Source organism: Lolium rigidum, chromosome 4 (genome assembly GCF_022539505.1).
Source record: "Lolium rigidum isolate FL_2022 chromosome 4, APGP_CSIRO_Lrig_0.1, whole genome shotgun sequence".
Classification (NCBI taxonomy): Eukaryota; Viridiplantae; Streptophyta; class Magnoliopsida; order Poales; family Poaceae; genus Lolium; species Lolium rigidum.
Window position 1 is genome coordinate 87,015,401 of NC_061511.1, and position 26,764 is coordinate 87,042,164.

A 26,764-nucleotide genomic window follows, 5' to 3' on the forward strand; every position below is an offset into this window, starting at 1 on the left:
CAGGAACCTAGGTCCACTATTTCATGTGAACCTTAATTTGTTTCTAAACCTAAACCCTAGGTTAGAACATGTGATCATGATACTTTCCTAGTTCCGTAGCAACTAAACAAATGTCATGTCTTCATAAAATAATAGAGAACCAGCTCTAATACATTGGTATTACATGTGTTCATGCCTAGATGATCAAATAGGACCAACCCTAATTCCTATCCTTAGAGGTAACAACCTTAATTATCCATATTTAGCATCACACCCTTGTGATGAACCATAATAGCAACCATGCCCAATAATTGTGCATCATACACCATACACACTAAACCCTACTAGTGTTAGATATTTACGAACCAACTTATTTAGGAACCAATTGTTCATTACCTAGCGAAACCACTAGTAAACCCTAGACCACCTCAACTCTAATTGATATACTTCTTGTTACTTAAGTAATATGTTCTTCAACAGTTATTCTTTTGAAGTAAATAAAGAATCATCATCAACCCTGCTTATAAGAACCTATAAACCCTAGCTAGCAATCATCAGCAAGATAAATCAACATTGATAGCAACCATGTATAATTAATTGCTTAGGATGCCTAGGCTTAACTCAACCTTACAAAACCTAGGTGTCGATGAATCCAACATTGTTGGGATCCATCTAATCCTTACTCCAGAAACCAATTGGAACCATAGAAAACCATAGAACCCCACAGACCTAATTATCATACTTATTCTTTATTAAAGAACATGTTCTTCAAAAGTTATTCTTTTGAATTATATAATAAGTAATCATCAACCATGCACTATAGGACTTAAAATTAACAACTGCTCTTTACTTATTATACAACTACTATTCCTTGGTATGTATGATTGTTACTATGTATTCTAACACTTACTTATGATTCTAAGACAACAAAAACCTAATAAGAACCTTGTTTGTGAATCACTCTAAAAGTGCAACACACCCTGAACTAATTATTACCACTCACTAATCCTAAATCATCGGGGTTAGGTCACACTTAGAGCGATTGCATCTCATACTTATGCATTATTGCATCCTTGCCGATCTTTTAAACATCGTCCTTACCGGACGATGATGCTATTTCAAAATTTGGAGTTATTGCGTATCGAAGACCTTGCCTGCATAATCTTGCAGTCAAGAAAGACAAGTTCATCACTTGCTCATGTCATTTGAGTATTTTTACCAAATTACTTGCAAAGTACTATGTTTATCACTATTGCATAAAAAGCAAAACCACTATTTTCATAACTATGAATATGACTAAATGGTGGGCAATGGAACCATGGATTGTGTTGATATGGTGGAGGTTCCATTGCAAGGGTTTATATCCATCTAGGATTAAACAACAAATGTCGTCCAGTGATTCTTGTGCCGTAAAAACCGTGTTAACCATAAGATCTGGAGTGGGACAGAATAGTCAATCGTATTTCCACCTCTTGTACATCAACAGACGCGCTTTACCGTAGGTACTTGTATTCCAAGGGGGCAAGCGGTAGGCTGGGGAAGCCATATGTTCCCCACGGCATTGTCCGTAGACACTTTTCCCCCGAGGAGCAGGCGGTAGGTAGGTGAAGCCATAAGTTCCCCATGGTATTGCGGTCTATGAGGGGTTGCATCTACCGGCGAAGGAGTTTGGTTCGATCCCAGATTGTTGTCGTGGTCGGGGGCCATCCTTAATTGGTATAAGTACACCGGCGAGGACCCAGGGTCGGGGATGCAACAAAGGGTGGGTGTGCGAGGTAGCGGAGGAATATGATTGGCTATGACCTTATACCGGGCCTCACACCAAAGGAAGTGTGGACGAGAACTAGACTCGGTTGGCACCAAGGTTAAGATCTCTTATGGGTAAAGCAACACACCTCTGCAGAGTGTAATGAATCATGACCTGTCACTCCTTGTTCCGGGTTATGGAACTGTGAACGCTGCCGGAAAGGAACTCCATGAAGTTCTAGTAAACCGGTGAAGGCTGACGGACATAGTTCTTCTGAATAAAAGCAACCTTTTGAAGAAATGGTTATGAAAACTTGCATTGGTATTAGACTTTCTGGTCTAATGTCGTAGCTAGTGCATTAAACACCTCTTTCCTATAATGAACTTGTTGAGTACGCTCGTACTCATCCCACTCTTAAATCCCCTGCTTAGATACGGAGGCATCGAAGGAGGATCTATAGAGCAACTCGAAGACCAAGGAAATCAACAACTACTTCAAGGGACATGAACCTGTCAGAGGAGTCAAACACCACATCCAACAAGGAGACAACCTAGATTAGCAATAGAAGGGAAATAGCTTCCTAAACTTAGCTCCTATTTAGCTAGAATCTATTCATAGCCTCTGTAGCTAGTTAAATACTCTACAAATAGAGTTCGTGTTAGGATTAGACTACGAGTCGATCTTATGGAGTTTATTTGCAGTTCTACCTCATTGTAAAGTAGGAGGCTATGATGATCTTATGTAACAGAGTCTGTGTGTAATTCTATAGACATGCCTTGGACCCGCATATGTTTCTGTTGTACCACTCTGAGCGATATAATACTAGTGGAACGGTGTTTCATTGGTGTTATATTAGACTTGCATACTACACCATGCAGTGGTATGTCGGGTCACCACAATATGCCATCCATGCTTGTTGTTGCCTTATGCATCATATAAATTCGTGATAGTTTGCATTACCACCTAATATGTAACATATGGAATATGTGGGATATAACTACTTGTTGTCCCGGTTCCATTTAAACTTGAAGTAGCTCACCCTTGCCATGCTACTGCCATGCTAACAACCACTTAACTTTGTCGGTAGAAATGCAACTCCAACCTTAATTGTTTGTCCGGGGTTCCGACTCCGATTAATTTGGATAGTTGCATTGCACCATCGTTGCCATGTCATGCATATCATCTTGATCATGCTGGATCTTCTTTATCCTTCCTAGTAAGACTTGCATACGTTGTGTGTGTTCCAGCATTTGCTTCTTCCCGGAAAGGATCGCGAAGTGGTGTGGTGAGATACGCCAAGTTCTCCGGATGTCCCTCGGCCAGCTTTAACAGGCAAGCATTTCCCCTATACTCCTGCCCCTGCAGAAGTCGCTCACCTATTTTATTTTTTCCTTCTCCCTCATGCTATCCTTAACTTGCATTCTTGTCACGTGTCCCTTCCACTTGTTACCTCAAGCAGCCTATATTGCCTCCACCAACCACCTACAGCTATTGTTTGGTTATCGGATCTGCCTTGCGAGTCATAGTGCATGCTAGTGCTGTTTATATCTCGTTACCGTTACTGCTATCTTATCGGGTTATTTGTTGGGGAACATGACACATGGTTTATGGATATATCTGTTGAGGGTATCATGATTACTTGTTAATAGTTGTTAAGCGGAGGCATCGGTGGGTCAGCTGATCGTTTTGTGACGGCTCACTTGTGTTTCTTTAAAGCTTAGGACCCGAGTTCCTGTTATCTGTTCTGAGACTGAGCGCTCTAATCACACGTGGGTATGCCTATGAGTCTCCCCTCGACCACTGCCGGAATCTACAGCTTTGTCCAGTGGCCACAACTAGTTCGTAATGTTTTACCATTTGTTATTGCGTGCATGCCAGCATGTTACTTATTTACTTTGGGAAGCCCCTGGGTGCCTTGTATCCCTTGTTTCCGGTATGCACGTATAGGTTCGCGGCCTGCGCGTTTATCGCATGCTCGAAGCGGGTCATTCGCCCCGAAGTGTGTTTTGATCCTCGGAAGCCGTTCTCGCAAACAGCTAGGTCCGTCTCGGAGATTCGGCCGGACTTCGATTCGGGTTCAACTTGGTTAGGTGGCTTCCTGGACATTATTGTAGTGAAGGAGAGTGCGAGTCATTATATCCACCTATCGCAAGTGGGTTGATCGTGCGTGTGGGCACATTTGGGCACCCCTGCAGGGTTACAATCTTACCGATAAGCCGTGTCCGCGGTTATGGACGACTTGGAGCTGTATGACTCGACCATAGATAACTTACACCTGTTGTTTATTAATAATAACTTGCGTAGTAAGTTAGTACAACTTCAATAATAAATGGTTAAACTTGACAACCGTGTGAGTGCCTTTGTAAGTACTTCTTGGCGAAGGGGAACACATCGGCTGTGTTATGTTTGCGGAGTATAGAACTATTAGTTTATGGGCTCTCTCACCTTCTCTGTTTAGACGAATGTTGTAGAGTGTCTCTATAGGTTTTTAGTGCTTGCGCGCTGCCGCTTAACCCCACCATATTACCTATGATGTTCCTTTTGCATCCTCTAAGTCCCCTGCGTGCCTCAAGTACAAATGACGACTGGTTGACGAATGCTTATACGTCTTGAAGTCTTGTTAAGTACGAACCCGTACTTATTGCTGCTTCTACGGGACATAACCGGGCAGGTATGAAGATATATTCGATGAAGACGACGCTAGCAAGGTTACCCTTCCGGCTTGGCCTGGGCAGGGTTATGGACGCCATCGTTTATCTTCAGGACTCTTAGTCGAATTTGTATCTTGTCCGTACTCGGACGTATTTGATCTTCTGTATGATTCAGATCTTTGTATTGTATCTATTTGCATCTTGACTCGTTGGAGTTGTTGTTGTAATATATATGTTTCTTGTGGGCTCTATTGTAATACTGTTGTAATGCTACCGCTCGTCATTGATTTCACCCGCATCGCGTGCATGCTTCGGCGTGTACGAGGCGCTTGGTGGTGCGTCTCCTAAAATCGATATCGTGAGGATTTCAGCGGCTTCGCTGGGATCCTCATGGTACCGGTTTGGGGCGTCACAAGCATGCATATGATGGATTGGATCCTCTGGATCCTTTCGAGGTATCAAGTATACCTTGCTCCAGCTGCTAGACAAAGTGTTTATGATACAGTGATGGTTTGTTTGATCTTGTGGTGAAAGCTTATCCTTCTCCTCCTAGCTCCTGATGATCTTCTTCTTTTAATCCAGCATTTCTGATTCTTTGGTTGGTTTGATTTGAATGGGTTGGAAAGGAACATCGTGAGATGTGATGAACAACTACTATTTCTCTTGCTGGTTTCCTGCTAGCTTGTGTCGATGGTTGTGAGTGACTGTTGTATATATTTGCATGTTTGTGTTTCACCTTGGCTTGGCACCTCAAGCAGTGAGTCACTTGTGAGCTGTGGAGCATGCACAACTCCAGGGACTTGTCCCTTTGGTGGGCAGGCTTAGCATATCCTATGCTTGGCCTGTGTGTGCGGCTTGGGGCTTGATCCCCTACCTGTTTGTATTGCTGGCTCAATTTGTTTCTTGGTTGCTGTGGATCAGCTCAACCTGGTGACATTTATCCTGGCTATGGTCATTTATTTGATTCCTCAAATGGCATTGCCACTTGGCATCATTTTCTCTTCTTTTGTTTGTTATTTGTGCATGAATTCAACATTGAGCAAGGATTCGAGAAGAACATGAAATGATCCGTGAGACTTCAGTCTAGGATAAATTATATACTTGAAATGTTCCGCTGAGAACAATTTCATTGTAAAATTCTGGAATATTGTAAAGACATTGTAAATGTGTGTAAATATCAATAAAGCTCAAAGTTTCCCTATGAGCTTTATGTAGATGCGATTATCAAATTTTGAATTTGTGTTGTATGTTTCTTTTCTGAATTTGAGTTATGAAATATCATTTCAATTGCATGATGGTTTATTGCATTCAATTATGATTCACATATCAAATTTGAAATTCAAATTCAAATTCCTTCCTAAAACCCTAGATTCAAAAGATATCATGTTGAAATGTATGGCACTCTCGTTACACTAAACTCTAGTTGCAACGAGAGAGAAACCTCGATCCATTTTAGGTTTTATGCAGTTAAACACAAAAATTTCCCCCGTTTTACGATGCAATGCACAACCCTTTGTTAAATCTTCCCCGCGTTTGTCCTAAGTTCTAGGATGTTACACTACTCCACCACCACATCCTCTTGGATTTGCTTCTCCATCAACTCCAAATCATCCGCCGCATCTCCGCACTCCTCTTTCGAGGAGGACCAGCTAGTGTTTGAGGGGTAGGAGCCGCCATCGTGGTCAAGCGGTAGTAGGGACAACTCGGCCTCCCCAACCAGAGATGTCTGCTCAACATTGCGGCGTCGGGGACTGCCACACGAAAGAGAGGCAGTGGTCTTCTTACTGCTAGACATATCAAAGCTAGTGTGTTTGCGGGAGTGGTTATGGGTGCCAAGAGGCACGCAGTGGCGTGGAGCTTTATATGGAGGTAGGATACACTGGATATTCATTTCGGCTCACGGGTGCATATGAACCTACTACGTAAAAACACATTTTAAAATATAAAAAAATTTAAAACAAAATTGCGCATGTACATCTAGACATTCGATATTCACACACAAGTTTTCAAGAAAAAAGAACATTTTTTGTGTCCCGTGCAAAAAAAAAACAATTTTTGATGTTCGAAACATGACTATTTACAGGACATTTTTTTGTTTTTTTATATAGATCACATAAAATGTTTGTTTCCCCCCAAAACTTGTGTGCGAATATAGAATGTCCATATGTACATGCGAAATTTTATCTCATTTTTTTAACATTTTTAAATTATATTTATTCTTTATTTTATATAATAAGTTCATATGCAACTATGTGTCAAAACACCACCTCCTTGGATACACGTCCTATGAAGCCGCCTCGCCACCAACACTTGGCATACTGGAGAAGGCAAAGAGGCTACACACGTTAAAGGGGAGCCCAGAAGGCAAACAATTTTAATCTATTGATGTTTAGGATGGGGAGAGAAAATGAAATGTGCGAAATAAAAGGAGCGTCGCAATAATTTACACATGATTTCTATTCACGAAAACATGTGTGATGTTGTGTGTACATGCCGACGGTTACTTCACACAAGAGCGTGTGCAAATTTTCTGTTATGGTCTCAAAAACATTGTTGTGTGCCTTGTACCCGCTCTAGGGCTGTCTGGACCGTGCTCACATGGTCAAAATGATTGGACATCACCGTTGTTCCGCATCACACACCGACACACGGAAAAAAACTTTTCAATGCACCACATGTGGGCTTTAAAAGGCCCGATTTGCCCTATTATGTTTGTGTGTGGTGGTTTAGTGATGATATTTTTACACTCTTTCCTGTGCCGCATAGGAACCGTCTAAACACTAGTAGGAAAAAACCTTATAGATTATATTTTATTTCTGTGGCGCACCGGAGGCGGTGCGCCATAAAAATAGATTATTTTTGTGGCGCACCTTGTGCCCATGCGCCACAGAAAATATGTGGAGCTCACATCCTGCCAGCCCCAATTTTTCTTTAGCTATTTCTGTGGCGCACTGGTCCTGGTGCGCCACAGAAAGAAGATATTCGGTGGCGCACTGTTCCTAGTGCGCCACAGAAATAAGACATTCTGTATATCATCCTCCTCGACACACAGAAAATAGAACAATAAACCTGTATATCATCCTCCTCTCCCTCGCCCGTATCCCCTCCTCCTCCCCTCGCCCGTATCCTCCCTCTTCCCCTCCCCAAATCGACGCCGCCCCCCACCTTCGACGACGACCACGTAGCGTGTCCCCTTCGACGCCGCCCCCTTCTCCCGTGCCGGGCGGCCTCCACGGATCGCGCCGCCGCCGCCTGCCCCCACGACGGTCGGCCTCGACTACCGCCGCCTGCCCCCGCGACGGCCTGCCTAGGTGGAGCGCGATGCCGCCTCCTTCCTCCGTGATGGCCACATGCCTCCACGCTCTACGCATACCCACCACCACCTGCAGAACCCGCTTCGGCGAGGGCCAGCGACTTCGCCCTCGGAGCCACCACCTGGACTGGCGCCTTCTCCCTCAGCGCTGCCGCCTGCGTCCACCACCACGCATCCTCCCTCGCCTCCAACCTCAAGTCCCTTCCCCACAGGTGCGTATGGAGCAAATGAACCCAACCTCTCTACTTTGGTCAATACGAAAGGATATGTACACGACATGGATTCATCAACACAAACATGTTGATTGGAAATTGGACATGAGCAAGTTCATCAAACTACAGAAAAAATCATGATGTGTGTAGATGCTCATATGTCACATACATTCTTACATCAGATCGCTCCATGTGTGTAAATGTGCAATCCTACATTTGTTATGCTTCAATGTTGTTGACGTACATTGTATTTGTACTGGCAAAGCATGATAAGATGTGAGCCTCCTTCCAACATGGTGGATTGTTGTCAATGTAGATGGACCATTCGATGGAGAAGTGTAAGTCTATAGTGGAGTGCCCTAGTTTCGACCCCACAGGTACACATGTGATGCGAAAGCATTCGCAGAGGGTGATGAAGATGAAGATGTGAAGGATGGAATTTGGGGTGAGATGATGGAGTTGCAGACCGTAGACAAAGAGTAATCCACGAAGAAATTCATGGATCGGAGTAGCTAAACCGCGGATGAGATGGTCGACAAAGGTTACCCGGTATCCAATGCGCGGCGTGGGGTAGCTCTCCTCGCCGGGGAAGATCAGCGTCTTCTCCTGCTTCATGAACCCAAGCTTCTTGAGCAGGTTCACGTCCTGGTTGGAGATCTTGGATCTCTCCCACTCGGAAAACTGCAGATCTTCCGTCGTCATGGGGGAGGTGTGCTTGGTGAACCATGACCGCGGCGGCATTCAGTGGGATTGACTGTGGTAGGGAAGTAAGCACGGGCGCAGGATCGTTTTTGGCAATGGGGATTTTGGAAAGAGATAGAGCAGAGGTGCGGCGCAACGAAGGGGAGAATGGAGGAAGAAGAAGATCCTTTATAGACAACTTGCGAATCGACGCACCGTTGGATGCAGCAGTAATGGACTTGATGCTTTACACGTGGCTCAAACGGTTAAAAACGTATTTTCACTGTGAAGGAACTAGACAGGCGCTGCAGTGCGCGTGCCAGAAAAAACGGAGGACGTGTGTCCCCCACTTGCGTAACGTGTCAAACTGCTATCGATTTTGGGTCCACAAGCCAGTGACAGGACATAGCTCGCATTTTCCCGATACACGGGTCGTGGCTATCGTCAGCACTGCTGTCACTTTGACGAAGGAAAATCTCGACGACGGTGTTGTGAAGATAGGTGACAAACAAGAAGTGATGATTATTTCGAGAGATTTTGATCAAATACAAGTTTTTGATCAAATGCTCGGGGCTACTTTAGAAAGAAGGAAACCTCGAGTATGGCAAGAAAGAAAAGGCGAGAGCCTATGATCAAATGCAAGCATTTGTCCATATGCTCGAGGGCTACTCCCATCGGGAGCGCTGGTCGCGCACCCGAGAAAGATAGAAGAACTCGAAAAAGATGACAATATAGCGACAAAAGTCATTAAAATGGTGAGCCTACTGTCGAGGATACTCCTCGGCAATGCCCTCCGATTGTGGCTTAGGGTTGATGGAATCCTGTAAGCTGATACGAGACATCGGTTCACAGACAAGCGGGGAGAGCGATTTACCCAGGTTCGGGGCCCTCGATGAGGTAAAACCATTACGTCCTGCCTGTCTGATCTTGATTATGGAAATAATGGGTTACAATGGGGTGCCGAAGTTTTCGGCTAAGATCTCGTCGAGAGGCTAAGTGCTGCGGCGACCTAGCTCTGGACTTCTGGTGGCTAAAGTTGCTAAGATTGATCGTGTCCCTCGGCAGCCCCTCTCCTAGCCTTTATATAGGAGGCCAGGTCTCAAGAGGTCAAACCGAGTACGATTAGGTTTACAGTAGTCCTATCTCTAAACTTTCCTTGTTCGGCTCCTTCCTTGTCTTGCCCGCCAAGGAATCTTCTGCTGCGCCATCCAAGTGGCCTGCCTTGTTATCGAGTACCTTCATGGGCCTCCAGTTAGATCGTATGGGATAGGGCAATGTCGGTTACCCGAAGGGTAATGCCCCCGTCAGTAGCCCCCGAGTGTCTAGCCGAAGATAGTTCGGGTAGAGACTAAAACATGTCTCCACCTAATGTTCTTCTCCTTGATTGTTTTTGTCCATCTTGTATCAGCATCATCTTCTTTTATCGGGTGCGCGTCCAGCGCTCCCGATGAGAGTAGCCCCCGTGTCTAGGTACGGATGCTTGCAATCCGTGCGTAGACTCAAGTTGTACCACTCGAGTGTTTTGCTCTTCCGACGTTTTTCTGCGAGTCTTCATGGGTCATCCGATATTTTTGCACTAAGGCTTGCATTCGACGATAAATTTTCCGCGCGTAAGGGATAATGAGTAACGTGCCCAACTTTTGCTGGTTAACTGCCGATGGCAAAATAACGTTACCCTACACAGAATCAAGTCCCCGGGCATGATCCTGGAGTGCAAAAAACTTCTATCGGGTGCGCGTCCAGCGCTCCCGATGGGAGTAGCCCCGAGTCTGGACACGGGCGCTTGCAACCGGGTGCAGACTCGAGCTGAACATTCCATCCTTTTCTTCAAACGTTTCTTCACATGAATATCTTCGAGTCGTCATTTTATCGGGTGCGCGTCCAGCGCTCCCGATGGGAGTAGCCCCCGAGTCTAGGTGCGGATGCTCGCAATCCGTGCGTAGACCGATAACTTTTACATTTCTTCGAATGCTTCGAGCGTTCCTCACGACATCACTGATGACGTTATTGACACTTTGATTTTGACTGACAAGACGCGACCCGCTGGGCCCATCCTAGCTCTGCCTGGCCCTGTTTTTAAGTAATATCCGCCTTCCTCGTACCGTTACCAATGCGCCTCCTCGATTTCCGCGATCAACGATGGAGAAAGGATCCTCTTAATGAACTGGCAGCAACGACATGTGCCCATGCAATCCTCAAGTTCTCCCCTACTTAAAATCTCTCAGGATAAAATCCTTAGCAGTCTCTCATATTCGTCGTAGCATTCTCCTGTTCTTCCTCTACCTTTCTTTTTCACAACTGCTGCGCCGCCACTACCGTTTTTAGATCTTCTCCAGATCTCGCGATGGTGAAGAAGAAAAACCTTGCTACCGCCGCCAGTTCTGCGAGTGGTGGCGCCGCCGCCAAGGCCTCCTCAAATCTTGCGAAGAGGAGCGCTCCAGATGCTCCTCCCCCACCTCCAGCATCGCCAGCGCCGCCAAGCTCGGTAGCTGCAGCCAAACCCGGAGATTGGCTAGCGTCCTCCATCACGAAGCGTGATGAAAAGAGGGCCCGAAGCCTCGGTCTAGTTTCCTCCGACGAGGGGAATGTGATTCTCTCAGGTGCGATCTCTCGGTCCAATCCTCCTGCTGGTTTTACCGTGATGTTCTTGTCGTTCTTGTATCGGGGTCTCTCGCTTCCTGCTCATGAGTTCCTTCATCGCCTTCTACGGACTTACGAAATCCAACTGTGGCAACTTACCCCCAACTCAATCCTTCAGTTGTTGTGTTCATCACCTTTTGCGAGGCGTTCTTGGGCATCGAGCCTCACTTTGGGTTGTGGAAGGATTCGTAAAGAGATACAGCAGTAGCAATGGACCCTTTGTCATTGGGGGAGTGGGGTTTGTTGTCCGCTCAGAAGTCAACTGTTTCAGTTTCCCAATGAGAGAATCTGTGCAAGGATGGAGACTGAAATGGTTTTATGTTAAGGATTCCTCAACAACCGAGTCCCAGCTTCCTTGCTTTACCGACGTTCTCGAAGCCATGCCTAAGCATTCTTGGAAGAACATCCTCTCTCCCGATGAAAAGATAGCAGCCGATGAGTTATTTGCCAAATTCCTTCGGATCAAAGAAGCCGATGGTCAAACCATGATCGGCACAGAGGTAGCCGCGGTTTTCTTGAAACGTCGAGTCCAGCCAGTCATGGCCAGGGTTCGTCCGATGTGGTTGTACTCAGGTCCAAAGGATGACACCAGGATAAATATCGCTGAGCTATCGGAAAAGGAGCTGCTTGATGAAGTTCATCGCCTCACTCTCTTTAGTCAGGAAGACTCGATCCCGTTGATATCTTCTTATTCTCCTCTTGATGCCGATCATCCGCTGACAGAGGTAAATTTTCCTTCTCATACTCTTATTACCCTATTCCATTTTGTCGACACAACTGCTATTGTTCTTATTTGCTCTTTTCTTCGACAGATTCCCATAGTTTCTGAAAACTTGCACGATCTACCAAACGACACTTCCGAGGGAACAGGTTCCTCAACGCCTGTTGATTTCCACACTGCCGAGTACACGAGCTCAAAGGGCGAACACGATGACCCGATAGATTCTGAGGCTATCTACACCGATCTTCCTCCCCCAGCCAATGACACTTGCAACATAGCGGGATCAGTGTGTGATGACGACGCTGACCATGATGCCTTTGTTAATGCAGCTGTGGAGGAGGCCAGAGCTTCACCCGCGAAGAGATCAACCGGCGGCTATGCCTACGAGGATGATCTTTTTGATCTGTAAGCGCCTTTTTCCTAGAATCCGTATTTTTCCTTTATCATTCGCATTTCTTTCATAATTCCTGTCAACCATTCCCTTTCATAGTGACGAAGGTCTCATTGAGCCCCCGTCCAAGAAGGCTAAATCTGGCGCCGTTCTGCCGGACGTCGCAGCTTCCGAAGCTTCGTCTCCTACTGCAGCCCTCGCGGCCCAGGTATCGACTTCTTCCTCCCTTTCTAGGGGGAAGGATATTCCTTCGGCTGCTGCCGCCACGAACCCTCCTTTAGGAAAACCTGTAAGTCTTTCTCGACCGCAACGCGAATTTCCCTGAATGTACCTTGATTAACGATTCTTCGTCGAACACCTGTTTTTCTCCTTTCCTTAAGGATCTGCGGGGCGTTATATCTTCTTTGGAGGCCTTCGCCTCCTAATTTACTTCCCTGGAAGCAGACAAGGTTCGGCTACAGGAGGAAGTTAAATCTTCTTCCTCAAAGTTGGAAGGCGCAATCAAAAAAGCCGCCATAGCTCGCCAAGAGGTCGACTCCCTGAAGGAGGAACTCAGCAGGCTGAAGGAGAAGCTGAAGGAAGAGGAAGCGTCTAGGCTGGTCGCCGAAGCTCGGGCGACTCAAAAAGATGAACTTCTTCGCCAGTCTTCCTTGGCTTTGCTTAGTAATTCTTTTTATGCTTCCCTGTTGATTATCACTTTGCAAACTCAATCCTTTGATAGTAACCTTTCCCATTTCATTCCCTTGCAGAGGCCGCTGGCATCCCTGCCGATGCCTTGGATAAAATTCCAAATAACTCTCCGGCCAACAATGTGTCAATGACTCTTATCGCACACCAGCTTACACGGGATCTCCTTGATAAGGGCAAAGGTGCCATGGCGCGAATGCACTCGATGATCTTCCCCAAGATCAGTCAAGACAAGGCTCTGGGGCAGCTGATCGATGCCTTCGGAGTCGACACCAAGGAGGTTATCGAGGTATTCAAACGTACTTCGCGTACCTATGGTGCCCTCCTAGCCTTCCAACTTATGATGGGTCATGGCTTCAAGGCCGATATTGAGGAGATGTCTAGGGAGCTGCCGAAAGATCAAGATGGGCAGTTCATTGATTTAAGCACCTTCAAAATGTCAGCTCTTACGTGTGCTCGTCAGCTCCTTGAGCTAGTTTCATCAAAGAAAACATCGGCTGGCCCAAGTTTATCGACCCAGACTCAAGCCCCTTGATTTTTGTAACAAACTTCTTTTTTCATTGACGTGAAACAATGTTCTGTTGCAAAACTTGTGATTGTAATAGATTCCGTGCTAGCAATGTTGCTAGTACACCCTTATTATGACATTTATACTCGCATTCTCCCGATGGGAGTTACTTATGATGATGAAGCGATGCAATCCGTCATGCCTTTGACGCTGTTTTTTGCAGGTTTTCCTAGTGCCTACGTTTGTTGACGATACTTCGGGTGCTCTTTCTGAAGGTGATCGAATCCAGCGTATGAAGGATCGGATCGCGCAGATGGAAAAGGATCTGCGCAATACCTATGCCTTGGCCGCCATTATCAAGAAGGGTGAGATTGCAGCCGACGTAGAGCGCTATGCTCATACTGAACTGCATAAGGCCATTGAAAGCTTGAACTGTAAGTTCCCTGGTCCTTGTGCTCATTACTCTTTGTCAAAAATGCATTGCCTGATCTTTCCATCGATTCCTTTACCAGTCATAGCCCTGAACCGTGCTGAAGAGAACAAGCGGATTCACCAGCGCGTGAATGCATTGACTCAGCTGTCATCAGCCGAGGAAATTTTCTGGCGGGAGCATTCGAAAGCTTCGGCTGTCGCACAATTTCAAGATCGGGTCCAGCAGGTCCACCATTTCTTCGACAAGTGCTACAAAGCCCTAAGGGTAATTTGGAGGACAATGTTTCCCTTGAACGCGGTCCCTCCTACGTTGTTGACTCTGATGTCTGAATTTGGGAATACCAAGAAAATTCGAGACTTGGTGCGAGCTCAGGTTTTTGCAGGGGCCAGATTTACACTTGCCCTCGTCCTTGCACGTTATCCTTCGGCAAATCTGCTAAGTATCGCCAACGCGGTTGGTGATTTGGAGACGCTGTACTCGAAGGTGGTGTTGCCCGCCAATATAATTGGCGACAAGCTTGAAAAGGATTCGAAGGTACCTGAAGAAGAGAAACTCCGCAAGAGTAATTCAGGGTTAAGTTCTTATTGTAAATAGGTAATTTGGTTACTTCATCCAATCATTTGGATTGCATAGTTGAAACTTTCTGTTCGGTAGATACATGTATATGTACTATTACCGTGTCAATGCCGTTGGCAAATTTTGGAAGAGCAAATCTTTAATTGCCCGTTTTATACGTATGTGTATTCGTTGGTCAGCAAATTGTTTGAGTGATCAGCTCGTGTTGCAGGTCTTGCTAAACCCGTTGTATGTGCAACTTTGCTTTCAACCGATGTATGTTCTTACAGCAGCTCCCGAATATATCAGGAGCATTAACTCTGCCGATGACCCGTTATTCTTTGATATTTCCATAAGTAAAATATCGAACGTGGGTTGTATTATATGTATTTCCAAACTCTTGCTATTTACGGCGCTCGTAGAGGCATCTATAGCAGAGGGAAAGGTTAGCACCCTTGTTTATTTTGCATCCTTTAGCACTCGTAGAGGCTTTTTCGGAGCACGATCTTTTGCCGCGTACTACGTTGCACCGTCGTTCGCCAAGGGGCGTAAGCAAGGTTCACGATGATGCGGATTAGATGCTCCGAATTACTGCAATGCTTATCGAGGGATCAAAACTTAAGTTCTCATTAATAAAGTAAGCACAGGACTAAAGGGCGAAAAAAGGAGGGCCCTGTTGAAAATAAAGGAAAAACTAAACGCTGTTCATCTACTTTAAGCAAGGAAAGGGTTCTTCTTATCTTCCGGCTTGTCCACCACGTTAGCGGTTTTCGAAGCGTCGTTGATTTCACTAGGGGTCTCGATGGCGGTTGCCAGTGTCTTGCTTTCTCCTATGACTGATGTGCCATCAGCTGCCGAAGCTTTTACTGCCGACGCTTCTGGGGCAAGGTCGGCTGGCTTCTGCTTCGTTTCCCTGACGCGTTTTTCTTCCTTATTATCGTGTGGCGATGGCTTGGAACGGAGATCGGTGACTTCCTGTTTGAACCCGAACTTTGCAGCAATCCTCTGAAAATCGTGATCACAATTGTCTGAGCGTGAAAAACTTCCATAGACTGTGATGTTTGTCCCGTTGCTCCCATGCATTTTCAACTTGAGGTATGCGTAGTGCGGTACAGCCATGAACTTGGCATAAGCTGGTCTTCCGAGTATAGCGTGGTACTGTGATTCCCAGTTCACGACTTCAAACTCGATCTTTTCCTTCCTGAAGTTGTCGGGTTTGCCAAAGACGACGTTCAGGTAAACTTCGCCAAGAGAGTACGCCGGCGAAGTAGGGAGAATTCCGTGGAAACAGGTGTCAGAATCCTCAAGCATTTTCATGGTGATCCCCATACTTTTGATTGTGTCGACGAATATCAGGTTTAGTCCGCTTCCACCATCCATGAAGACTTTACTCATGTTGAACCCCCCTATTTGCGCCTCGACTACTAAGGCAGCGTGTCCTGGTTTTGGTATGGTCATCGGGTGATCTGCTCGGCTGAACGTAATGTTCTGAGACGACCACTCGACATACTCAGGGATATTTGCCATGATACTTTCTGCCAGATTGATTTCTCGGGTGAGCTTCTTCATTTCTCTTCTTGAGACACCCGTTCTGTGGCCTCATCTGCCCACGCGGTGGTGGAAACGCCTCATTGGGTTGATGAGGCTGCGCCTGCTGGACCTGGTGCTGCGGTGGGGGTGGTGGTGGTGGTGGCTGCGGCTGCTGCTGGATGAGTTCCTGCATTTCAATGAACTGCCTACAATCTCTGAGCAGGTGGCTTGACTTCGTTTTGTTGTCCTTAGAGTCGATGTACGAGTGCAGGTAGCAAAGGAGCGTTTATCTGTTCGGCGAAGGGTAACTTGGGAGTCCTCTGTGGTCGTGGTTTGTAGTTACCACGGTTTCCAGAGTTGTCCCTACCGATCGTCTCGTTTGTCGTCATACCGATCGTCCTGTCGATCAGAGTATCATGCGGCTACCAGGTTACTATCGTCGTAACTGCGGTTTTTCCTTTTCTTATGGCGATCCCTTCGTCCACCCGAGTCGTGCTTCGGCTGGTCGTCGTCTTCGTCGTCACTGCGCTGTCGCGGCTTTCGTACGTTGTCCTCGCCATCAGCCCAGCTGTTGGCGATTTCCATTAACTTGGTTATGGTTTTTGGTTTTTTGCGCCCGAGTTCCTCTATGTAGCTTTCATGTCGGATGCCATCGCTGAAGGCGTCGATTGCTCTGTCGACAGAAACATCTTCGGCATCGTTTAAGAGCTTGGTGAATCTCCCGATGTATGCGTGCATCGATTCCTTCTGCTTTTGCTGGCAATGCCGTAATTCCTCAATTCCGACGGGCCTTTTGTATGTTGCGTGGAAATTGGCAACGAAAGCGTCTACCAGGTCGTCCCATGATTTGATGGAACCCTTCGCCAGGCCTCTTAACCAAGCTCGCGCTGAATCAGGTAAAGCTGCAAGCATTGCATCGCTGCTATCTGATTTCCTTTGTGCAGAATCACAGTCTGCAAGTAGTCGTCTATCCAGGACCTCGGCTCCTGCTGTCCATCGTATTTGGCGGCGTCAGTAGGGGTAGGTTTGAACTTTCTGGGTGGCACCGCCTCACGGATTTTGTAGCTTAAACAATCGGCCCCCCTTAGCTCGCCGTCGTTCTCCTGGCTCTCATCCGAAGAATCACTGTCATATTCCTCCCTAGCGGCGCGTCGTCGCCTTGCTTTGTCGATTCTGCTCTGGGTGATTTCATCTCGAGCATCTCTCGCATGATGCTTTGAGCCGCTGGCCTGTAACGTGGTCTTTTCCTTCCGCGGGGCCAGATTGTCTCCCAATATTGCGAGACTTTCTAGGGCACCCCGATGGGCTTGGGCCATAGAACCTTCAGGGCGCTGATTGATGAGGTATGCTGCGAGATTGGCGGTCGCTCCTGCGACGGTTTTTGGCCGTGGCATGCCCGCGGTGTCCGTGGTCATAAAAGACTTGGTCAGATTCGACGCTATTTCTCTGGCGTCATCTTCCGAGAGTCTGGATAATCTTGATCGGTGCTTGCCTGCCCCTTGAGTGCTTCGAGAGGCGCTTCCTCGCGAGCCTCTCCGTCGTTCACTAGACTGGTCTGCAGCAGATAGACGTCTCTCGAGGGTGGCTTGCTCTTTCGATAGGCGCTCCCTGTTTTTCTCCAATATAGAGCGATAAGCGTTGAGGGTTCCAACCGAGGTTCCTGCGGGGAGCGGTGTGTTGTTAAGCACGGCTGCCTTGGCTGCTGCCCACTCCTCCTCTGCGATGGTGTAACCGCTGTTGTTGTTACTGGCGCTGTTTCCAAAACTTGCTCGCCTGCTGGAACGGGGGGTGTAATCTCCGTCTCCCCTGTTCCTTGTGTTTCCCGTGTTATTGGTGACATAAACCTGGTGGTGTGACGTTCTTCGGGTGGTACCTTGGACGATGATGTCGACACTGTCCTCTCCCGATGAGTACTGGGCATTGCAGATGAACGGTGTGTCGCTTGATCCTAGCCCGTGCCTGGTATCGCAGTTCAAGCAGTAGTACGAGGTCATCTCCGAAGATGTGGAATTGTCAGATCCAACCGACATGGGAGACGTCGAACGAGGAGTCGATGGCGCGGGCGAGTTCGTTGAGTCCGTCAGACCAGTCGAAAGGTCGATTGATGACGACGTGCTTGGACCTATCGATCTGGAGGTGAGTGGTTCCAGCAGTCGAAGGACTCCTTCCGAGTTGACGTTGTAGTGGACGCTGCCGAAGGTCATCTCCATGTTTCCTTGTAGATCGGAAAAGGTCGAGCGAGACGAGTCGCTGTGCGGGGTGAATTCATAGGAGCCGAATCGAATCGGGCTTCCCAGACTTGGCGATGATGGTGTCGATGAAGCTGCCGATGACATGACTGGATCTGCCGATGATCGATCTTGTGCCGACAGGGTTCCCACAGACGGCGCCAATTGTCGAGGATACTCCTCGGCAATGCCCTCCGATTGGGGCTTAGGGTTGATGGAATCCTGTAAGCTGATACGAGACATCGGTTCACAGACAAGCGGGGAGAGCGATTTACCCAGGTTCGGGGCCCTCGATGAGGTAAAACCCTTACGTCCTGCCTGTCTGATCTTGATTATGGAAATAATGGGTTACAATGGGATGCGAAGGTTTCGGCTAAGATCTCGTCGAGAAGCTAAGTGCTGCGGCGACCTAGCTCTGGACTTCTGGTGGCTAAAGTTGCTAAGATTGATCGTGTCCCTCGACAGCCCCTCTCCTGGCCTTTATATAGGAGGCCAGGTCTCAAGAGGTCAAACCGAGTACGATTAGGTTTACAGTAGTCCTATCTCTAAACTTTCCTTGTTCGGCTCCTTCCTTGTCTTGTCCGCCAAGGAATCTTCTGCTGCGCCAACCAAGTGGCCCGCCTTGTTATCGAGTACCTTCATGGGCCTCCAGTTAGATCGTATGGGATAGGGCAATGTCGGTTACCCGAAGGGTAATGCCCACGCCACCTACAACCAAGTCCAAGCACTTGGTTGTAGCCTCGGGGGCTACTCCCATCGGGAACACTGTTCGCGTGCCCGATGAAAATGTGAAAAGCGCGATGAGCATATTTCAAGTTATACAAGTAACTCTTCATATACTCCCATCGGGAGGTAAAGATAAAAATATGCAAGTCATCCGATGACGCGAACAAATGTGCTATTCCAGCAGCCGAAAAAGAATTCGAAAATATATTCTCAGAGCGCCTCAGTCGCAAATTAATCTATGAATGCCGCAATACTTTGCGAAGGTAAGTCCCCGGGATCCGTCCTGTGCGGCGTAGCTTCGTCTCTGACGGCGTTTTGCTAGTTTTTTCCGTATCAACAGATGCGAAGAAAAATCCTAACGGACGCGTTAGGTACCCGATAAAACATGACTGGAATTCGACATCTGGTAAGACCTTAAGCGGCGCATGTCGAATCACACCAGTACCCCGAGATCATGTCCGGGGACGTGATCTTGAAGTAGGTTTTGGTGGATTGCCGCTAGAGCAGTTAACTAGTACCTGATCTGTCAATGAACTAGCCCCAATTACCGTTATCCCTGTGCAATATATGATTAATTTATTAGAAATATGTGTTAACTCGAAGAAGTTGTGTTGTAATTATAAAGTTGGAGATTTTCCCTGATTCTTCGATTCAAGCAAAATCTCGGGGGCTACTGACATGGGCATCCCCAATGGACCTGCCGAAGAAGGTACCCGGGGTTTTACTGAAGGCCCACGACCCGAAGATTATGAAGTTCGGAAGCCCAGTTAGGAGAGAGTTTGGAAAGATAGAATTGTATTAGGAATCTTGACTTGTAACTACTACGGGACGGACTCCAATTATCTCCCGCACTCTGTAACTTGTGTGTCACGAAACCCTCGACTCCACCTCCTATATAAGAGGGAGTCGAGGGACGAAGAGAGGATCGATTCATGATCAACGCAACCCTGGTTTTCTAGCAGTCGAATACTTTTCCGGCTGAAACCCTCGAGATCTACTTGCCCTCTAGTTCCAACTAAATCCTAGTCTACAATCTGTAGGCATTGACAAGTTTATCCCTTGTCAGGCGTTCCGTCGAGATGCCAACGGTGGCGAGAGGCTGCTGTGCGTGTCCTGGGCTAGCTAGCTGCATGTGTGGATGTGTAGCTGGCCGAGTATGGCCGTGTTGTTTCTCCTAGAGTGTGTCTAGGAGGAAGACGTGGTCATAGTTAGTTAGTTGGTTAGCTAGTGCATGGCCGGGTCAAGTGTTAGTGGCCGATAGTAGTGGCTTTTTTTTTGAAACGGAGGCAAAAGCTTTGCCTCATCTATTAATTAAGAAGAGTGTGCTCTGTTTTTAGGAGAAAACCGAGCAAAAACCTACAACAACGTAACCAACCCCACACAAACCCAACGTAACCAAGACCTGAACAACAGGACACACCCGCTCTAGCCAACAAAATGGATCACGAGGCCATATGAACGAACTCCAAATACGACACTCCAACGCCGCGTTAATAAAGGCATGCCATGACATTGCGGGCACCCATCAATCAACTGCGGATCCAGGATAGGCAACAGCCAAGGTGGCAAGGAAATCGCAAATCTCTCGGGCGACGACAGCGCCTTGCACTGTTACCAACGGACCTGACTTAGCAACCCCATCACCAGTAGGAACCACATGCCCGTCAAACTCAGGCGAGAGAGGGACATCAACATCAACAACACCACCCTTGTCAAAGCCAAGAGCATGACTCGACCGAGAAGGCGTGGCCGAGATCTCGTGCGAGTCGGACCTCACCTCCTCAACGGACGGAGGCAAAACCACCCCACCACTCAACTCGAGGAGCTCGGGCACCACAGAAGAAACCCCACACAACTCATGTAGCCCTTGCGTGGTCTCAACCACCGATGACTTCGGCTCAGCGGAGCCAAGCAGAAATAAAGCCTGCACGGTGTCGACGTCCTGCCCACCAGAAGAAGACACCTCCGTCGCCTCCAAAGAAACACCAGCGCGTGCCAACAACAGCTTGAGACTTGCCACCTCCTCACGAAAGGGGCAACACGCCTCCTCAATACGGTTAGCAACCAACTGAGCGAGCTCCATGCGCATCAAGGCAAACTGGCACTGAAAGCGAGAGTCGATCCTGGCGTTGGCAATGAACTCGTCACGAGACAGTGGAGAGGGCCTTGGTGGCGATGTTGCCGGTGACGACGAACGGCACACGACCTTAGCCCAGCTTCGGGACGCTGAGGGACGACGAGGCTGTGCGGACGGAGAGCAACTCTGCTGACAAGGGGCACGAGCGTCCGGAGAGCGAGAGCGAGCGGCGGGAAAACGTGCACGACTTCGTGCGTGCATAGGTTAGTGGCAGAAGTGGTGCCCCAGCTGTGCGTGCGTGTACTTAAGCCCATGTACCCATCAAGTTTATTTCAGAGATTAAGAAGAGAAAAGGCGAGGGCTGTGTGATTCAGCCAAAGCCAAAGATATACATTTTTTCGTGAAACTTGGCGAATACACATATATTATGAAGATGTACATGTAAATTTTTTTATCAAAATTTTTTAACACTTGAAAATATATTTTTATGGTAGAGGGGTCATACGCACCCGGGAGCCAAATTGAATTTCCCCTTGTCTCTGTGTATTTCTCGTGAGAGCTACGTGAGGTAGCAGAGAGAGGCCAAGGAGCTGATCGCTCAGCTCCTATATTATGGCCGTACACGCTTAGGTGGAGCTTACCTGCTCATGACTACTACATGCAGAACTAAAAGAACTAATGCAGATACAAATCAAGATTAAAAGCCAACAATTTGAATTGATTTTCAGTACCTGTGATATAAATGCTAGCTGTTTGTATGATTGGCGGTTTAAATGCAAACATCAAAGTGGTATAAAAAGGCTTCTCATCGGAAAGCAATTGTGAGTTTGTGAGGAGTAGGGCATGCCTGCTTGTGCCATGGAGCAATTGTGAGGGTGGTGAACCGAGCAAGTAGGTGTGATTAATTGAAAGAAGGGAAAACAATGGGAACCAGGAAGCTACAATGAGTTATGAGAATTAGTTTTATTGCTACTGCTAGAAAATAAAATGAAATGCTGCTGCTACCGCTCTGTCTATCGTGCTCACTGGTTGCTCAAAATGAATGCAGTTTATATGCTCATGCTCACTGGTTTGGTTGCTATATATGTGTATATGTTGTACATGGTTCTATGGAAAAGAGCATATAGAAATAAAATGGGCATTCTCTAGTTATAAATGGTTATTTTATAAATGATTTGGTCTTTAATTTTATTTGTATTTGCCGATGATTAGAATGTTTGGTCGATCACTATACTCTGGGGTGGGGTGAGTGGACCTGGTGTGATGGCACAAATATCAATCTATTGTGCATCCTACTTGGCTTCACTTACTCCATCCATGAATGTTAATATTTGTTTCGACCAACAAAGTATGAGCCATATGCTATCTAGTTGATACTACTTGGCTCTTTCTTCCATTTTAGTGCCGATGATTAGAATGTTTGGTCACCTATACACTCCGGGGTGGTGCAAGCGAGGTGTGATGTCACAAATATCAATCTCTTGTGCATCCTACCTATCGCTTACACCATCCCGGTATATTAATATTTTTTTCGACCAACAAAGTATGAGGCATTCCATTTAGTTCATATTAGCTACTTGTCTCTTATTTGAGTTGGCACTTCTTAATTGTATTGGCCGATGATTAGAATGTTTGCTCACTTGTACACTCTGGGGTGGGGCCAGTGAACCTGGTGTGATGGCACAAATATCAATCTCTTGTGTATCCTACTTGGCTTCGCTGATCCCATCCATGAATGTTAATATTGTTTCGACCAACAAAGTATGAGGCATATGCTATCTAGTTGATACTTGACTCGTATTTGAGTTGGACTTATTCGTTTATTTTGGCCTTTCTTCCATTTTAGTGCCGATGATTAAATTTTGTGGTCACTGCACTTGGGGACGGTGCCAATGAGCCTGGTGTGATGGCACAAATATCAATTTCTTGTGCATCGGACTTTTCCCCACTGACACCGCCCCTAAATGTTAATATTTGTTTCGACCAACAAAGTATGAGGCATCACCACAAACTATTCGCTGATGATTAAAATTCTTGGTCACTCTTACACTCTAGGGTGGAGCCAGTGAGTCTGGTGTGATGACACAAATATCAATCTCTTGTGCATCCTACCTAGTCCCACTGACTCCATCCCGGAATGTTAATATTTGTTTCGACCAACAAAGCATGAGGCATGCTACTTAGTTGATACTACATGGCTCGTATTTGAGTTGGACTTCGAGATAGGGCCGATGATTAGAATGTTTGGTCATCGTACACTCTGGGGTGGCGTAAGTGAGCCTGGTAAGATAGCAAAAATATCAATCTCTTGTGCATCGGACTTGACCTCATATACGCCATCACTGAATGTTAATATTTATTTTGACAAATAATGTATGAGGCATTTATTTATTATATCCTAGTTGGCTCTTATTTGTGTTTGCCTTCTTCATTCATTTTGGTCTTTCTTTCATTTCAGTCACTACACCTCGGGGGGCGGTGCAAGCGAGCCTGGCGGGTGAGATCGTGGAGGGATCAGAGGAGGAACCGGATGAAGACCCTGATGCAAGCAAGCCTGGCGGGAGAAAGGAGGGAGTAGAGGAGGAACTAGATGAAGACCACTTTGTATCTCGAGATGGTGAACTTTGTATGAATTAAGAGTTGTATGTAAAAAATTTGACACTTGCAACTACATGTGTATCTCGATCGGGCTCTAACTAATGTGATGATGATGTTTATATTATATTTGTGCAATGTATATGCTATTTATATTATATCTGCATATAATCTGTATAATATATGTATATTGATGTATATAACCTGTATGTGTATAGTAGGCTTCAAAATTGTGTATAATACGAGAAAATTCTGTGGCGCACCAAAGACTAATTCTGTGGTGCACCGATTTCTGTGGCGCACTGTGGCATAGGTGCGCCATAGAATGTCTTAATTATGTGGCGCATGAGAAGGTGCGCCACAGAATCTTCGCCACTAAAATAAGGATTATGTGGCGCACTGGCCATGCGCCACAGAATATGTATACTGATGCGCCACAGATGAGCCCTTCCCTACTAGTGAAACCACAGGCAGACGTCGATTTTTTTGAGAAGTAAGCGATCTGCGTGCGACAAGGCCTTAAGAGCATCTCCACCGGCGCCCCCGATTGCGGCCCCGATAGATATTTGGGGGCTGGGAGCGAAAATGGGCTCACACCGGCACGCCCCATACGGCGCCGGCGATTTTTCAAGCCCAGTAGAAGCGCCGGCAACCCCGTACCGGCCCCTTCGCCAAGGGCGCGAATCGGGCGTGCCGGCGCCTTGCGATGCTGAAAATTTTGGGTGTGGGATCTGCCTGTCAGTGACGCAAGGGCACCGCGGGGGATATTTTACCGCCACGACGCTCCCGCCACGATGCCACGCGGGAAATTCTCCCGCCGCGACACCGCGCGGGAGGTTTCCCGCCTCGCCGGCGGTCTATATTATCCCTCCTCCCCTGCCTCATAATGCAAAAACCCTAGACAAATAGCACAATGTTCGATTCTTGGGATGAGACGGCCGTAGAAGTCGTGGAGGCGGACCCGTAGCTCGCAGAGTAAGGCGTGGGAGGAGGCGGCGCTAGCGGTTACCGTAGATGTCTATGTTGCGGACGAGCGGCAGGACCAGGAGGCGGAGCGGCAGCTGCGGGTGACCGAGGAGGCGCGAGGGCGGCGGGTGGCGCGGCAGGAGGTGGCGCGGCAACGAGAGGAGGCGGAGCGGCGGCAGCGGGAGGAGGCGGAGCGGCTAGAGTTCCTGGAGGAGCGCGGCGGCGGGAGGAGCTGACCCAGCGCCGGTGGGAGGTGCGCCAACAGAGGGGGTGGGAGGAGCTTGTCTACGGCGGTTGTAGCGGGAGGAGACGCAGATTCAGAAGGAAGTCTGCGAGCGGCGGCGTTTGGCGGAGCCGCCTACAGAGGCAAGAGTTGGATCACCGTCGGCGGCGGGAGGACCTGGAGCGGCAACTGCGTCAGGAGGCGGTGGCCGCGGATAGAGCCGCCTACTTGACGTTCATGGCGGAGAGAGCAAGGGATCATCGACGGAGGAGCACCGTAGAGAGCAGGGGAGAGAGACCACCGGAGAGAGCAGCGGGCGATCGTCTACCTCCATAGAGTCAAGTGGCCACTAGGTAGTACGCTAGAGGTGAAGCAGGTTTCATATGTCATCCGGGGTTGAGGAGTGAATAATGTTTTACTCGGATTTGCCCAAAAATATTATTCATTCCTCGATCCTGAATGACATTAAAATGAAATTTTATGTAGTTTGTGTAAAAAAAATTCTATCGGGACCGCCTGTTTGGGGGCGCCGGTGTGGAAACAGCTCTCCCAAATAGAGGATGCAGTGCTAGCGTCCCCCAAACGGAGGTGCCGGTACCCCTGCCGACGTCTATTTGGGGGCTACCGGTGGAGATGATCTAATATGCCCGTTCTGTATTATTCTGAGACCCAAACAAATGTTACACGTGATATGTATTTGTTTTTTCTTCATCAAAAGTTTTATTCCACTAACGAGTACGACTTAACTACATAAATAAATCTTAATTTAATACTGCCATACAAAGGCATGCAAATAACAAAAAAAACTTGAAACATGGTGTGCATGCTTCCCTGGCTAACCGAGTCGGTGGCCCATGCATGCAAAGGCTACAAGCTCCAACACATGCATGTGCTTATTGCGTACCCAGACCGCGTCCTATCGTCTCCCCGCGCATGAAGATTACCACAGCGCCTTCGCGTTCCAGCTCTTGAATGAGCTTATGAGTCTTCTGATTTGATGGAGCAATGAATCCGTACATACCTCTCTGAGAAACTGACGAGCTTGGTGCATGAGACGAGGCAGCGCTGACGGCAGGAGCTGTTGTGGTAACGTCGGCGGCAACGGGATCAGCCGGAAGCATCAAGCTTGCTGCATGAGACGTGGCGGCAGGAACCGGCTCGGCAACTACGTTGGCAGCGTGTTCAGCCTGGCGACTTGGTGCATTAGACGTGGCAGTATCGGCGGCAGGAGCCGGAGTAGCAGCTTCGGCCACAGTGCGCTCAGCCGGAGGTGTCGACTCGTTCGGTCTAGCCAAGGAGTTTGTCCTAGCGCCTTTGTTCACATCTTTTTTGCCCACACAAGGACGTGAGCAATGCTGCCTCCCATTCCCTGTGCGTGTACCACGCATGGTCTGTTCTCCTTCTGCATTGACCATATCCTCTCTGCGTTTGAACATACCCCATAGGTAGTGTTTCCCTTGAAAGGCTGCAAAGGACAACAGGTAAGTGACTGAATCCACAACCATATGGTAGAATGCAAAGAAAGGCTTAGGGAAAGAGGGACTAATTTCAAAAACTTACTTTGATGCCGCTCCGGTAGCAAAATAGAAGGAAATATCAACATCTCGGCTTCATCGACATAAGCTCGTAGGATCAAATTTTTGTCCATGACTTCCTTGACTAGCTTATCGAAACCCTCATTTGGCCTGGAAAATCTTGAGAATATAAGATTCCCATGGAGTGAAAAAAAATATAGAGTTGATGGCGCAAACTTAGATGTCAGGCAATTACCTCATTCCTTGTGGAAAGAAATACAAGCCAATGTTGTCCTCAGTTGGCCTTGATACCCTAAAGCACTTGGGTTCAGCATCCAACCTAGGAATCTTTGCTACTTCAACCATGTTTTGCAAAGATCTCGAGCA

General features: G+C 47.4%; 1 protein-coding gene across 1 annotated transcript; it reads right to left on the reverse strand.

Annotated features, from left to right (window-relative positions):
- Positions 1-24,692: 24,692 nt before the first annotated feature.
- Positions 24,693-26,764, reverse strand: LOC124647334. Its single transcript, XM_047187296.1, has 4 exons — positions 26,634-26,764; positions 26,424-26,548; positions 25,885-26,328; positions 24,693-24,925 (listed from the first exon to the last, which is right to left on the reverse strand). Exons 1-4 carry the CDS (start codon positions 26,741-26,743, stop codon positions 24,693-24,695), a joined length of 912 nt encoding a protein of 303 aa, XP_047043252.1. The 5' UTR covers positions 26,744-26,764.